This window comes from Ranitomeya imitator, chromosome 4 (assembly GCF_032444005.1).
Source record: "Ranitomeya imitator isolate aRanImi1 chromosome 4, aRanImi1.pri, whole genome shotgun sequence".
In the NCBI taxonomy this organism is placed as follows: Eukaryota; Metazoa; Chordata; class Amphibia; order Anura; family Dendrobatidae; genus Ranitomeya; species Ranitomeya imitator.
The window spans coordinates 413,606,714-413,621,397 of record NC_091285.1 but is presented as its reverse complement, the minus strand read 5'-3'; the positions used below and the strand labels follow the sequence as shown (position 1 = coordinate 413,621,397).

Here is a 14,684-nt window from a genome sequence, read left to right as displayed (position 1 = left end):
CCGGTAGTAGTGGGGGCTGCAGACAGCTGATCAGTGGGGGTCCCCAGCCAGTTGGATATTGATCACCTATCCGTAAAGGGGCTGAGCACTACTTGGACAACTCTTCCATAAATACTATACTGTCTACTGTAAAATAAATATATATTCACCTCCCGCACTGGAAGCGTTCCAGTGATGTTGGGGCTGGATCTCATTGTTATGAGCACTGATGGGCGGCTTTGGTCTTGGGCAATCCCTTTCAACTGAGTAATACATAATTGTGATTATACTGCGTTTTACATGTTTGGAAAGGTTGTACTGTCAGAAGCTGTGTGCCTCAATGACTCCCCTTGTAATGTCACTCACCCGAAATATTACAGCATCTCCCCTGACCACAATGGGCTGTGATATCACAACAGCTCCATAACTGATGCCAACCTCATAAAACGACATATGTGATCAGTTATCTGCCGTGATGACCAGGTAGTGCCAGTCATAGATCCCTATGACATTTCTTGTATCTGTAACAATATAGGTATTTCGATATAGCTGTAGAATGGGCCCCTAGGGTCAATTCCTCCTGTGGGCCCCAGACACCCCAGTCCGACGCTGCTAAAGAGTAGCTAAGATACACACACACACATATAAAATTCTGCTAATCGCTTTATTAGGGAATTTGTCTTAATTACTGTAGAAAAAATTGCATGTACCAGTAAGTTTCAAACCTGCCTTAAGCTGCATTGATATATCAGCACGTACTTGTTTGGAGTACAGATGCGGGCAGTGAAAGGATCGGATCAGCACCTGTGGGTCACTAACTTTGGGGACAAGCCATGACCGTGTATGGCCAATTTGGCACCTTTTTCCCCAAAAAATATCAACCACCCCCACGAGTACTCCCAATACTTTCCTTCAAAATAAAAACGAAACACAATAGTTTCTTTTGGATAATTTTGGCCACAGCGGCCAGTTTATTAACAAACAACAACAAACATTTTTATTAAGCATTAATATGCATTTATGCAAACAATTCGAGGGGAGGGTTCTTGGAGCCCACAGGGAAAAATTCTGGCTTAAAAATATTTTGGCAAACCAAAAACAGAACTTAAAAACCTCAAATTACCCTCAGCCGTACCACCAGCTCAAGGGCACCATAATTCCCGTTCCGGGAACAAATTAACCACCACCAGCTCCCAGGGTAAAACCCCCGTCCAGAGCCTGTAACCAAAAAAGCCAGAACAACCAACCAATTTAACTGTCCGGAATTTCCTTCAAATTCCTTCCCCGCTTAATCCGCATTAACTCCAAGAACCCCACCCCCCGCCACAAGCCACTGTGACAAATTGATCACTAGCCTTTACAAAAATTGATCGCCACTATCCCTTACTAAACAAAAAACAAACCTGTCTAAAAAAGGGGAGGGTGGGTGGGTCTCTTCTCCCTTGCTATCTCAGGGTCAGGTGACACTTTCCCGCACTTTTCCCTTATATACCCACACACCCCCACTATAAAGCCCCTCCCCAACGCTCCCTTTTACTCAATCAATACCATTCAGGCCCAGTTTAAATAATGCCCATGGCCAAGCAGGGTCATGGGGGGCCTACATTTAGCTGTGCCTATTCCTGCCCCTTCCTGGTACGGACTGGGGATGAAATTCAGCCCTGGCATTTGAAATCACACAGGGCCATGTTGTCCCCGTCTCCATGAACCAGATGGGATATATTACTAATATTAGCCTGGATGGAGGAAAGGAAGATTTTCTACAAGACCAATACTTCTAATGATACCCATGGCCTGCTGGGGTAAGTGACGGGTCAGCAACTTGTGCTCCATCACAACTCTTAACAGTATGGGTATCTTGAGAACACAGATTCTGTTAGCGTAGCAGACAAGGCAGCCCATGACCAGACAGGCCCTTCTGGCATTTGCCAGAATTGCCAGATGGCCAGTCCTGCCCTGGGACCAGCTGCTGCAGGAGACTATTCTGATAAGCACAACACTCAGAGAAGGATATAGGTGCTGACCTTTTCACTGCCATCATCTGTACTCGAAATAAGTACATCCTGATATTAATGCAGCTAAATACAAGACAAGGGATATGCAGGGATTTCAAAGATACTTATATGCAGGAATGAAGTCAAATCCCCTAGTAAAGTAAATTACAAAATGTATACCTTCCCATACTGAACAAAATCATTAAAAAAATTAACGTTTAGTTACTTTTTAATCTAACTATATACTGTAAGTAGCTCATTAATTATACCTCTTGTACTTACTTGCTGAAACCACTTTAGCCTCTTTATTGTAGCATGGGGGGAAACAAACATATTTTAATAATCAAATGACCAAAGACCAGAAATAACATTCATTATGGAATCACTGTATGTTGGTCATAGCCTTATTTACCCTGTGAAGAGAATTTAATTCTGACACTTTTCCTCTTAGGGCTCATTCAGACGTCTGTGAATCTCGGTCTGACTACAGACCGCAATGCAAGGACTGGCCGCATCTCCCAACCCGAACACGACGGCATCATATAAATATATGAAACTGTCATGCTCCAGACAGGAGACCAGCAGCCAGTCCATGCCTGGCGGTCCGTGATCAGACCGAGATCCACAGACGTCTGAATGAGCCCTAAGAGGAAAAGCGTCAGAATTAAATTCTCTTCACAGGGTAAATAAGGGTGCTATGGGAATTCTGGGGCACGTCAATGTCACGGCCTTGGCTGTAAACTAAAAACACTCGTATTCAAGTAAACCTGTCATGATTCTTGATGTAAGTATACTAATAAAAAAAGACTGTCAGTCATTGTGTGGCTCCCACAATTAGCCGGGACTTAAATGCATGAATTTTAGGTTTAACTATACAACTAGCTATAAATGTAATTATAATGTAAGCTGTTAGTTTACCTTTCAGAATATTAATTCTCCCAAATAATTCCAGTAGGGGATAGCATCCAAGTGGCAACATAAGAGACATGTTTTAGAGTTCTCTATAGATAAGTAAATATGTTTAATCACTTACCTGGAGACAAAGTTTTAATTTTTAGCTCTGTTTCCAGACTGAACTAAGGAGTATTGGATATTTTATCTGGCAAAGAAAGTGTTCTAAAACCTAAGTTTTCAACACATAATAATAATAATAATCTTTATTTTTATATAGCGCTAACATATTCCGCAGCGCTTTACAGTTTGCACACATTATCATCACTGTCCCCGATTGGGCTCACAATCTAGAATTCCTATCAGTATGTCTTTGGCATGTGGGAGGAAACCGGAGTGCCCGGAGGAAACCCACGCAAACACGGAGAGAACATACAAACTCTTTGCAGATGTTGTCCTGGGTGGGATTAGAACCCAGGACCCCAGCGCTGCAAGGCTGTATGTCATGATCCCAATGGCAGGGGATCACAAAAGGACAAGCACAAAAACAAAACAAGCTCTAGGGTGATGGAACCTGAGCTGACCGCGATCCTGAACCTAAACACACAACTAGCAGTAGCCGGGGAACGTGCCTACGATGATTCCTAGACGTCTCGCGCCAGCCGAAGGATTAACTTCCCCTATTAGAAGAAACACAGACCTCACTTGCCTCCAGAGAAACACCCCACAGAAATAGCAGCCCCCCACATGTAATAACGGTGAAATGAGAGGAAAGTACATACGTAGTTATGAAAATAGAATCAGCAAAAATGAGGCCCGCTAAAGCTAGATAGCAGAGGATACAAAAGTGAACTGCGCGGTCAGCGAAAAACCCTTCAAAAAACCATCCTGAAATTACTTGAACTCATGTGCCAACTCATGGAACATGAGGAGTAATTTCAGCCCACTAGAGCAACCAGCAGCAAGGAATCACATATCTGCAAGCTGGACTAAGACAAAAATAAAGCAAAACGTGGAACAGGAAAATCAAAACTTAGCTTGTCCTGAAGATAACAGACGCAGGGAGCAGAGGTAAAAAGACACGCTGATTACATTGATAGTCGGCGAGGAAATGACAAAAAAGCCAGGTTAAATAGGAAACTCCCATAACCTGATGGAACAGGTGGACTCCAGAGACCGCAGAGAACACAAGTCACCCAGTACCATCAGTAACCACCAGAGGGAGCCCAAAAACAGAACTCACAACAGTACCCCCCCCTTGAGGAGGGGTCACCGAACCCTCACGAGAACCACCAGGGCGACCAGGATGAGCCCTATGAAAAGCACGGACCAAATCGGCAGCATGAACATCAGAGGCAATCACCCAAGAATTATCCTCCTGACCATAACCCTTCCACTTGACCAAATACTGGAGTTTCCGTCTGGAAACACGAGAATCCAAGATCTTCTCCACAACATACTCCAATTCACCCTCCACCAGCACTGGAGCAGGAGGCTCAAGCGAAGGAACAACAGGTACCTCATACTTCCGCAACAACGACCGATGGAACACATTATGAATAGCAAATGATGCCGGGAGATCCAAACGAAATGACACAGGGTTAAGAATTTCCAAGATCCTATAGGGACCGATGAACCAAGGCTTGAACTTAGGAGAAGAGACCTTCATAGGAACAAAACGAGAAGACAACCACACCAAGTCCCCAACAAGAAGTCGAGGACCCACGCGGCGACGGCGATTAGCAAACTGCTGAGCCCTCTCCTGGGACAACTTCAAATTGTCCACCACATGACTCCAAATCTGATGCAACCTATCCACCACCATGTCCACTCCAGGACAATCAGAAGGCTCCACCTGACCAGAGGAAAAACGAGGATGAAACCCCGAATTACAAAAGAAAGGAGAAACCAAGGTAGCAGAACTAGCCCGATTATTAAGGGCAAACTCGGCAAGCGGCAAAAAGGAAACCCAGTCATCTTGATCAGCAGAAACAAAACACCTTAAATAAGTTTCTAAAGTCTGATTAGTTCGTTCCATCTGGCCATTCGTCTGAGGATGGAATGCAGACGAAAAGGACAAATCAATGCCCATCTTAGCACAGAACGTCCGCCAAAATCTAGACACAAACTGGGATCCCCTGTCAGAAACGATGTTCTCCGGAATGCCATGCAAACGGACCACGTTTTGAAAAAACAGAGGGACCAACTCAGAGGAGGAAGGTAACTTAGGCAAGGGTACCAGATGAACCATCTTAGAAAAGCGGTCACACACAACCCATATGACGGACATTTTTTGAGAGACAGGGAGATCCGAAATAAAGTCCATGGAAATGTGCGTCCAAGGCCTCTTCGGGATAGGCAAAGGTGACAACAATCCACTGGCCCGAGAACAGCAAGGCTTAGCCCGAGCGCAAACTCCACAAGACTGCACGAAAGAACGCACATCCCTCGACAAGGAAGGCCACCAAAAAGACCTGGCCACCAAGTCTCTAGTACCAAATATTCCAGGATGACCTGCCAACACAGAAGAATGGACCTCGGAGATGACTCTACTGGTCCAATTATCCGGAACAAACAGTCTTTCCGGCGGACAACGATCAAGTTTATCCGCCTGAAACTCCTGCAAAGCACGTCGCAAGTCTGGGGAGACAGCCGACAAAATCACCCCATCCCTAAGGATACCAGTGGGTTCAGAATTTCCAGGGGAATCAGGCACAAAACTCCTAGAAAGAGCATCCGCCTTCACATTCTTTGAACCTGGCAGGTATGAAACCACAAAATTGAAACGGGAGAAAAACAGTGACCAACGAGCCTGTCTAGGATTCAGACGCTTGGCAGACTCAAGGTACATCAGATTTTTGTGATCAGTCAAGACCACCACACGATGTCTAGCACCCTCAAGCCAATGACGCCACTCCTCAAATGCCCACTTCATGGCCAAAAGCTCCCGATTACCAACATCATAATTCCGTTCAGCGGGCGAAAATTTTCTAGAAAAGAACGCACATGGCTTCATCACTGAGCCATCGGAGCTTCTCTGTGACAAAACCGCCCCCGCTCCGATCTCGGAAGCATCAACCTCAACCTGAAAAGGAAGCGACGTATCTGGCTGACGCAACACAGGAGCAGAAGAAAACCGGCGCTTAAGTTCCTGAAAGGCCTCCACAGCCGCAGGAGACCAATCAGTAACATCAGCACCCTTCTTAGTCAAATCCGTCAAAGGCTTAACAACACTAGAAAAATTAGTTATGAAGCGACGATAAAAATTAGCAAAGCCCAAGAACTTCTGTAGACTCTTAAGAGATGTAGGCTGCGTCCAGTCACAAATAGCCTGAACCTTGACGGGATCCATCTCAATAGTAGAAGGGGAAAAAATATACCCCAAAAAAGAAATCTTCTGGACTCCAAAGAGACATTTAGAACCCTTTACAAACAAAGAATTGGCCCGCAGGACCTGAAACACCTTCCTGACCTGCTGAACATGAGACTCCCAGTCATCAGAAAAAAACAAAACATCATCCAAATACACGATAATAAATTTATCCAGATATTCACGGAAAATATCGTGCATAAAAGACTGGAAGACAGAAGGAGCATTAGAAAGTCCAAAAGGCATCACCAAATACTCGAAATGGCCCTCAGGCGTATTAAATGCGGTTTTCCACTCATCACCCTGCCTTATCCGCACAAGATTATACGCACCCCGAAGATCAATCTTAGTGAACCATTTAGCCCCCTTAATGCGAGCGAACAAATCAGTCAACAATGGCAAAGGATACTGATATTTGACTGTAATCTTATTCAAAAGACGATAATCTATGCAAGGCCTCAAGGAACCATCTTTTTTGGCCACGAAAAAAAAACCTGCTCCCAAAGGGGACGAAGATGGACGGATATGTCCCTTTTCCAAGGACTCCTTAACATAATTCCGCATAGCAGTATGCTCTGGCACTGACAGATTGAACAAACGACCTTTAGGGAATTTACTGCCAGGAATCAAATCTATAGCACAATCGCAATCCCTGTGAGGAGGAAGCGAACTGAGCTTAGGCTCCTCAAAAACCTCCCGATAATCAGACAAAAATACCGGAACCTCAGAAGGAGTAGATGAAGCGATAGAAATCGGAGATGCATCATCATGAACCCCCTGACATCCCCAGCTTAACACAGACATTGTTTTCCAGTCCAGGACTGGGTTATGAGTTTGTAACCAAGCACTAAGACATCATGTAAATTATACAGTACCAGGAAGCGAATCACCTCCTGATGAACGGGAGTCATACGCATGGTCACTTGTGTCCAGTACTGAGGTTTATTCATAGCCAAAGGTGTAGAGTCAATTCCTTTCAAAGGAATAGGAACTTCCAGAGGTTCCAGACTAAACCCACAGCGATTGGCAAATGACCAATCCATAAGACTCAGGGCAGCGCCTGAATCCACATAGGCATCGACGGAAATGGATGATAATGAACAAATCAGAGTCACAGACAGAATGAACTTAGACTGTAAAGTACCAATGGCAATAGACTTATCAACCTTTTTTGTGCGTTTAGAGCATGCTGATATAACATGAGCTGAATCACAACAATAAAAACACAATCCATTTTTCCGCCTATAATTTTGCCGTTCACTTCTGGACTGAATTCTATCACATTGCATTATCTCAGGTGCCTGTTCAGAAGACACCGCCAAATGGTGTACAGGTTTGCGCTCCCGTAAACGCCGATCAATCTGAATAGCCATAGTCATGGACTCACTCAGACCTGTAGGCGCCGGGAACCCCACCATAACATCTTTAATGGCCTCAGAAAGGCCATCTCTGAATTTTGCAGCCAGAGCGCACTCATTCCACTGAGTAAGCACCGACCATTTCTGAAATTTCTGACAATATATTTCTGCTTCATCTTGCCCCTGAGAGAGAGCCAATAAAGCTTTTTCAGCCTGAATCTCTAGGTTAGGTTCCTCATAGAGCAAACCCAATGCCAGAAAAAACGCATCCACATTGAGCAACGCAGGATCCCCTGGTGCCAATGCAAATGCCCAATTCTGAGGGTCACCCCGCAGGAAAGATATAACAATCTTGACCTGCTGAGCAGGGTCTCCAGAGGAGCGAGATTTCAAGGAAAGAAACAACTTGCAATTGTTCCTAAAATTCAGAAAACTAGATCTATCTCCAGAAAAAAACTCTGGGATAGGAATTATAGGTTCAGACATAGGCGTATGTATAACAAAATCTTGTATATTTTGAACCTTAGCAGCAAGATTATTCAGGCTGGAAGCCAAACTCTGGACGTCCATGATAAACAGCTGAGGTCAGAGCCATTCAAGGATTAAGAGGAGGAAAGAAGCAGCCAAGCTGCAATTAAGGCTAGGCAGCAAACACTGAGGAGGGGGAAAAAAAAAAAAAAAAACTTCCTCAGACTACTTTTCCTCCTACTTCAGCCAAAACGATGACCAATTTTTTCGGGCCGGCTATACTGTCATGATCCCAATGGCAGGGGATCACAAAAGGACAAGCACAAAAACAAAACAAGCTCTAGGGTGATGGAACCTGAGCTGACCGCGATCCTGAACCTAAACACACAACTAGCAGTAGCCGGGGAACGTGCCTACGATGATTCCTAGACGTCTCGCGCCAGCCGAAGGATTAACTTCCCCTATTAGAAGAAACACAGACCTCACTTGCCTCCAGAGAAACACCCCACAGAAATAGCAGCCCCCCACATGTAATAACAGTGAAATGAGAGGAAAGCACATACGTAGTTATGAAAATAGAATCAGCAAAAATGAGGCCCGCTAAAGCTAGATAGCAGAGGATACAAAAGTGAACTGCGCGGTCAGCGAAAAACCCTTCATAAAACCATCCTGAAATTACTTGAACTCATGTGCCAGCTCATGGAACATGAGGAGTAATTTCAGCCCACTAGAGCAACCAGCAGCAAGGAATCACATATCTGCAAGCTGGACTAAGACAAAAATAAAGCAAAACGTGGAACAGGAAAATCAAAACTTAGCTTGTCCTGAAGATAACAGACGCAGGGAGCAGAGGTAAAAAGACACGCTGATTACATTGATAGTCGGCGAGGAAATGACAAAAAAGCCAGGTTAAATAGGAAACTCCCATAACCTGATGGAACAGGTGGACACCAGAGACCGCAGAGAACACAAGTCACCCAGTACCATCAGTAACCACCAGAGGGAGCCCAAAAACAGAACTCACAACAGCTGTAGTGCTAACCACTGCGCCACCGTGCTGCCCAACACATGGCTTGAATACCTCTGAGGGACACAACCATTAGGTAGCACATAGTGTGCCCATGCTATATTTTAAACTCCTTCCCAATGAAGGTAGATTTCACCTTCCAGAGCAGACCAAATTTCTCAAATCCATTGTGTAATGCTATGTGGTAGTAACTCAAATATTTCTACGTTTCCCAATGATTCTGACTGATTTTGGAATGGTATGTAGGTATGATACAACACTGGCAGAGCCCCTGAGGTGATATAACAGCAGAACTACCCCCAAAATGACCCCATTTATCAAACTACAGCCCTCAATGAATTCATCTAGGGGTGTAGTGAGCATACTGACACAGATGGTTCACAGAAATAAAAAGCTGTTATCTGAGCATGCTTGTGTGCTAACCGAGTGACTTCGGCGTGCTCGAATAATATGTTCGTGTCCCTGCGACAGCCACAACACATGCAAGGATTTCCCGTTTGTTAGACAATCCCTGCATGCGTTGTGGCTGTTGAACAGCTGCGAGACATGCAGCCACGGTGATTCGGACATATTATTCAAGCATGCCGAAGTCACTCGGTTAGCACACGAGCATGCTCGCTCTTCACTAGTGAGCACACCTTCCCCATTATGGTAAACTGTACATGCACGTCAACAGTCAGGAAGATGTTAATGTGCAGCTCATTGTAAATTCACAGCTATGGAGGTGCTTTGGATGTAATTTTAATTTAGAAGAAAGTACTTAATTTCGAATTATTGTGAAACATTGTTCTAAACAGTTTTCACTGTAAAAATCTCGTCTCTGAACTTCGCCATAAAGCCCATAATATTTTCACCCTTGTGGCTCTGTCTTTTTTGTTGCTGTGTGGACTCAATATGTGATTCCTAGTATCAAGTTGCAATGATATCACAGGTGCACACATAATTATTAATATTACTAGATGGCAGCCCGATTCTGAAGAATCGGGAGTCTAGAATCCATATATACTTTATTTATTCAAATGTAAGAATAATACAATTAATAAATAATAGTAAGAAAGAACAAAAATAATAGGCAGTATATGGAGAAAACACCAAACAAAAGTTCAAAATTGGTGTGAAAATGTCACTGAACCACTTCACAACTAAATATATATAGTTTTGGTAAATGGTATTATCATTTTTTTGACGAAATTCGGCAGGAGCTTGAAGAGCAACGTCACTGGGCCCGCCTCCACGCAGTAGAAACTTGCTGTGAGGTAAAAATTCAAAAATCACACCAAAATGGCGGGCGGAGTGTGTCACAGTACGGCACGTTTCTGATTGGTCGCTCGCAGCAGGCGGCAACCAATCAGACACTGGACACTGTTGACGTCACTTATCTCCGGACATTAGCTCCGGACATTAGCTCCGGACATTAGCTCCGGACAAAGCCACGGAAGTTGGCACAAATTGCAGGAAGTAGTATTCTAGGCAATTATATATTAGATTATGTGCACACAATACACATGTGCAGTGTTTATGCAGACAGGCTCATCACATTTGATGGGAGTAAAGTGTTTTGTTCTCGAAGGATGAGATTTCAGTATGAGATTTCTATTATTCAGGTTCATAAATGCCACATGGCGATATCCTGTCCACATATCATATATCAAATAATCATTAAAATTGCAATAGCACTTGATGAGAGCTGGAGTGGACAGATTTGAAACAATTTGAGCTCCCTGGGATTATTATTGGGCTCAGATTGTCGGTTAGGACTTTTTTCTCTTAATATTCCTACACAGTTTGTGCCTCTCCCCCCCTTCTCCTTACCCCTTCCTGTCTATGTCTTTTCCTTGTTATACTTGTTTAGGCATCATCTATTCTAATTCATTATAAAACTGAACTAGCATGCAGTAGAATTAATCATTATTTCCCAAGGTATATTTTGTATTTGAAGCTCTTTCAACCATCTTTATTCTATTTTGGAATTTACATTGAAATGCACTTTGACTGTTGAATAGAATATTACTGTTTGTTTTTTTTTTTTGGATTGATCTTTATAATTGTCTAAATATAAACTTTAATAGAAATTTACAGTTACAAAAAAAAAATTACAATACCACATGAAATACAAATTGAAAGAGCCAGACTTCCTACAAATAAAAGTTGCTAGAATTGCTACTACCGTAAGTGAGGGATAGTTATGGATGTTTTATAAAAAAAAATACTAATAGGAATAATGTTAGGGGGTTACTACAAACCTTGCATTTTACAAATATATATACAGTACAGACCAAAAGTTTGGACACACCTTCTCATTTAAAGATTTTTCTGTATTTTTTTTTCATGACTATGAAAATTGTACATTCACACTGAAGGCATCAAAACTATGAATTAACACATGTGGAATTATATACTTAACAAAAAGGTGTGAAGCAACTGAAAGTATGTCTTATATTCTAGGTTCTTCAAAGTAGCCACCGTTTGCTTTGATGACTGCTTTGCACACTCTTGGCATTCTCTTGATGAGCTTCAAAAGGTAGTCACCGGGAATGGTCTTCCAACCATTTTGAAGGAGTTCCCAGAGATGCTTAGCACTTGTTGGCTCTTTTGCCTTCACTCTGTGGTCCAGCTCACCCCAAACCATCTCGATTGGGTTCAGGTGTGTCGTAGCACCCCATCACTCCTTCTTGGTCAAATAGCCCTTACACAACCTGGAGGTGTGTTTGGGGTCATTGTCCTGTTGAAAAATAAATGATGGTCCAACTAAACGCAAACCGGATGGAATAGCATGCCACTGCAAGATGTTGTGGTAGCCATGCTGGTTCAGTATGCCTTCAATTTTGAATAAATCCCCAAAAGTGTCACCACACCATCACACCTCCTCCTCCATGCTTCTCGGTGGGAACTAGGCATGTAGAGTCCATCCGTTCACCTTTTCTGCATCACACAAAGACACGGTGGTTGGAACCAAAGATCTCAAATTTGGACTCATCAGACCAAAGCACAGATTTCCACTGGTCTAATCTCCATTCCTTGTGTTCTATAGCCCAAATAAGTCTCTTCTGCTTGTTGCCTGTCCTTAGCAGTGGTTTCCTAGCAGCTATTTTACCATGAAGGCCTGCTGCACAAAGTCTCCTCTTTAGGCCGGGGTCACACTAGACCGTAATACGGCCGAGTGCAATGCGATAAAAAATTGCATTGCACTCGGACCAATGTTACCATATGGGGCCGCTCCCACCAGCCGACTTTTTGTTGGCCGTTTTCCTTGGTCCGAGACAATCGCAGCATGCTGCGATTGTCTCGGACCGAGGAAAACTCTCGGCTCACTCGCACCCATATAAGCCTATGGGTGCGAGTGAGACAGCGCACAGCACTCGGATATCATCCGAGTGATGTGCGCTATAAGCGGACCCCAGCAATGGAGGAGATGGAGAAATTCATTTCTCCGCTTCCTCCGCAGATGTGCTCCGATCCTCCCTGTGCCAGAGAATCGGAGCAAAGATGCATGACACTCGGCTCCTGTTCTGCTGTGAGCAGGAGCCGAGTGTCATTAGCATATTGCATCCGATGTTCTCGCATCGGATGCAATATGCTAGTGTGAGCCCGGCCTAACAGTTGTTGTAGAGATGTGTCTGCTGCTAGAACTCTGTGTGGCATTGACCTGGTCTCTAATCTGAGCTGCTGTTAACCTGCGAATTCTGAGGCTCGTGACTCGGATAAACTTTTCCTCAGAAGCAGAGGTGACTCTTGGTCTTCCTTTCCTGGGGCGGTCCTCATGTGAGCGAGTTTCTTTGTAGCGCTTGATGGTTTTTGCAACTGCACTTGGGGACACTTTCAAAGTTTTCCCAATTTTTCGGACTGACTGACCTTCATTTCTTAAAGTAATGATGGCCACTCGTTTTTCTTTACTTAGCTGCTTTTTTATTGCGATAATACAAATTCTAACTGTCTGTTCAGTAGGACTATCAGCTGTGTATCCACCAGACTTCTGCTCAACACAACTGATGGTCCCAACACCATTTTTAAGGCAAGAAATCCCACTTATTAAACCTGACAGGGCACACCTGTGAAGTGAAAACCATTCCCGGTGACTACCTCTTGAAGCTCATCAAGAGAATGCCAAGAGTGTGCAAAGCAGTCATCAAAGCAAAAGGTGGCTACTTTGAAGAACCCAGAATATAAGACATAATTTCAGTTGTTTCACACTTTTTTGTTAAGTATATAATTGCACATGTGTTAATTCATAGTTTTGATGCCTTCAGTGTGAATTTACAATTTTCATAGTCATGAAAATACAGAAAAATCTTTAAATGAGAAGGTGTGTCCGAACTTTTGGTCTGTACTATATATATATATATATATATATATAGTACAGACCAAAAGTTCGGACACACCTTCTCATTTAAAGATTTTTCTGTATTTTCATGACTATGAAAATTGTAAATTCACACTGAAGGCATCAAAACTATGAATTAACACATGTGCAATTATATACTTAACAAAAAAGTGTGAAACGTATATATATATACACGTATATATATATATATATATATATATATATATATACGTATATATATATATACCGTATATATATATATATATACGGTATATATACATATATACGGTATATATATAAAATACTGTATATATTATTGTTGAAGGCAGCACTACAGTTTTTTATGCATTAATACAACAGACCCACAAAGGTTTTTTTCCACTGCATTTTAAATGAAGGTGTTAAAACCCTCTTACGTGTGATTAAATGAGAAATGAATGAACACTAGAGTAGAGATACATTACCACAGTGGGATGCTTCTCCGTCATAAGTGACGTCTGGCTCATCTGTTGCTGCTGCAGTCGATGGTTCTTTACTAGCCTTAATAAAAGGAACAGCAGGATCGCGAACAATAACCCAAGAATTCCAAGTCCTGCTATGATGGCGAGGTTTGCCTGAGGAAACATGGGTTGTGGTTCTGAGGGATCTCTTGGTGCTTATAAAATGATTGGTTAAATAAAGAAATAAGAAAATTCAGATTATTATAAGATTAACAAAGTTGCTAGAGGTTTACATTTGTAAAATACTTTCATGCTGATAAATTCCATGGTGCATATATAGAGGATGTAAAAGAGGACGCCTTCTTCAAAAATCATCAGCACTCTTGTCAGCTGGCTGTGCCTGGTATTGCAATCCAAGTAAATGGGGCTGAGCTGCAATCAAGGCCTCACCCATGGGTAAAAAAGTTGTTTTCTATAGGTAAGTGGTGTCTTTTAAAACCACTTTATAGGAAACCTGTCACATGAACCACGATTGCCCTTGATTGCAACTCAGCTCCATTCATTGTATTCATTTGTTCATTTCTACTAGAATCTTAAGTGCGGAAAGAAGAGGGATTTAAAGGAATAAAATACAAGCTATACTGAATTTTTCCCTACAAAAATATATGTTAAAGAGACTCTGTGAAATTGAAATCTGCGATCCGATGACTGACAGTCTTCTCTCTAAATCTACATATCTCACAGGTTTCTCACCCTTTCATTTAAAATAAGCTGTGAGGGCAGATTCTCAGGGAGATCTATGTCTGGCTGATAGATCTTAACAGTTCATTTATACT

At 42.8% G+C, this 14,684-nt stretch overlaps 1 protein-coding gene across 1 annotated transcript in view; it reads right to left on the bottom strand.

Moving 5' to 3' along the window:
- LOC138674156 (uncharacterized) overlaps nucleotides 1–14,047 on the bottom strand; it is a 49,810-nt gene extending 35,763 nt beyond the window's left edge. Inside the window, exon 1 of the mRNA XM_069762073.1 lies at nucleotides 13,873–14,047. Within this exon, the coding sequence (XP_069618174.1) occupies nucleotides 13,873–14,034 (162 nt within the window). The 5' untranslated portion in view covers nucleotides 14,035–14,047. The remainder of the gene's footprint in view (nucleotides 1–13,872) is intronic.
- Nucleotides 14,048–14,684: the final 637 nt, after the last annotated feature.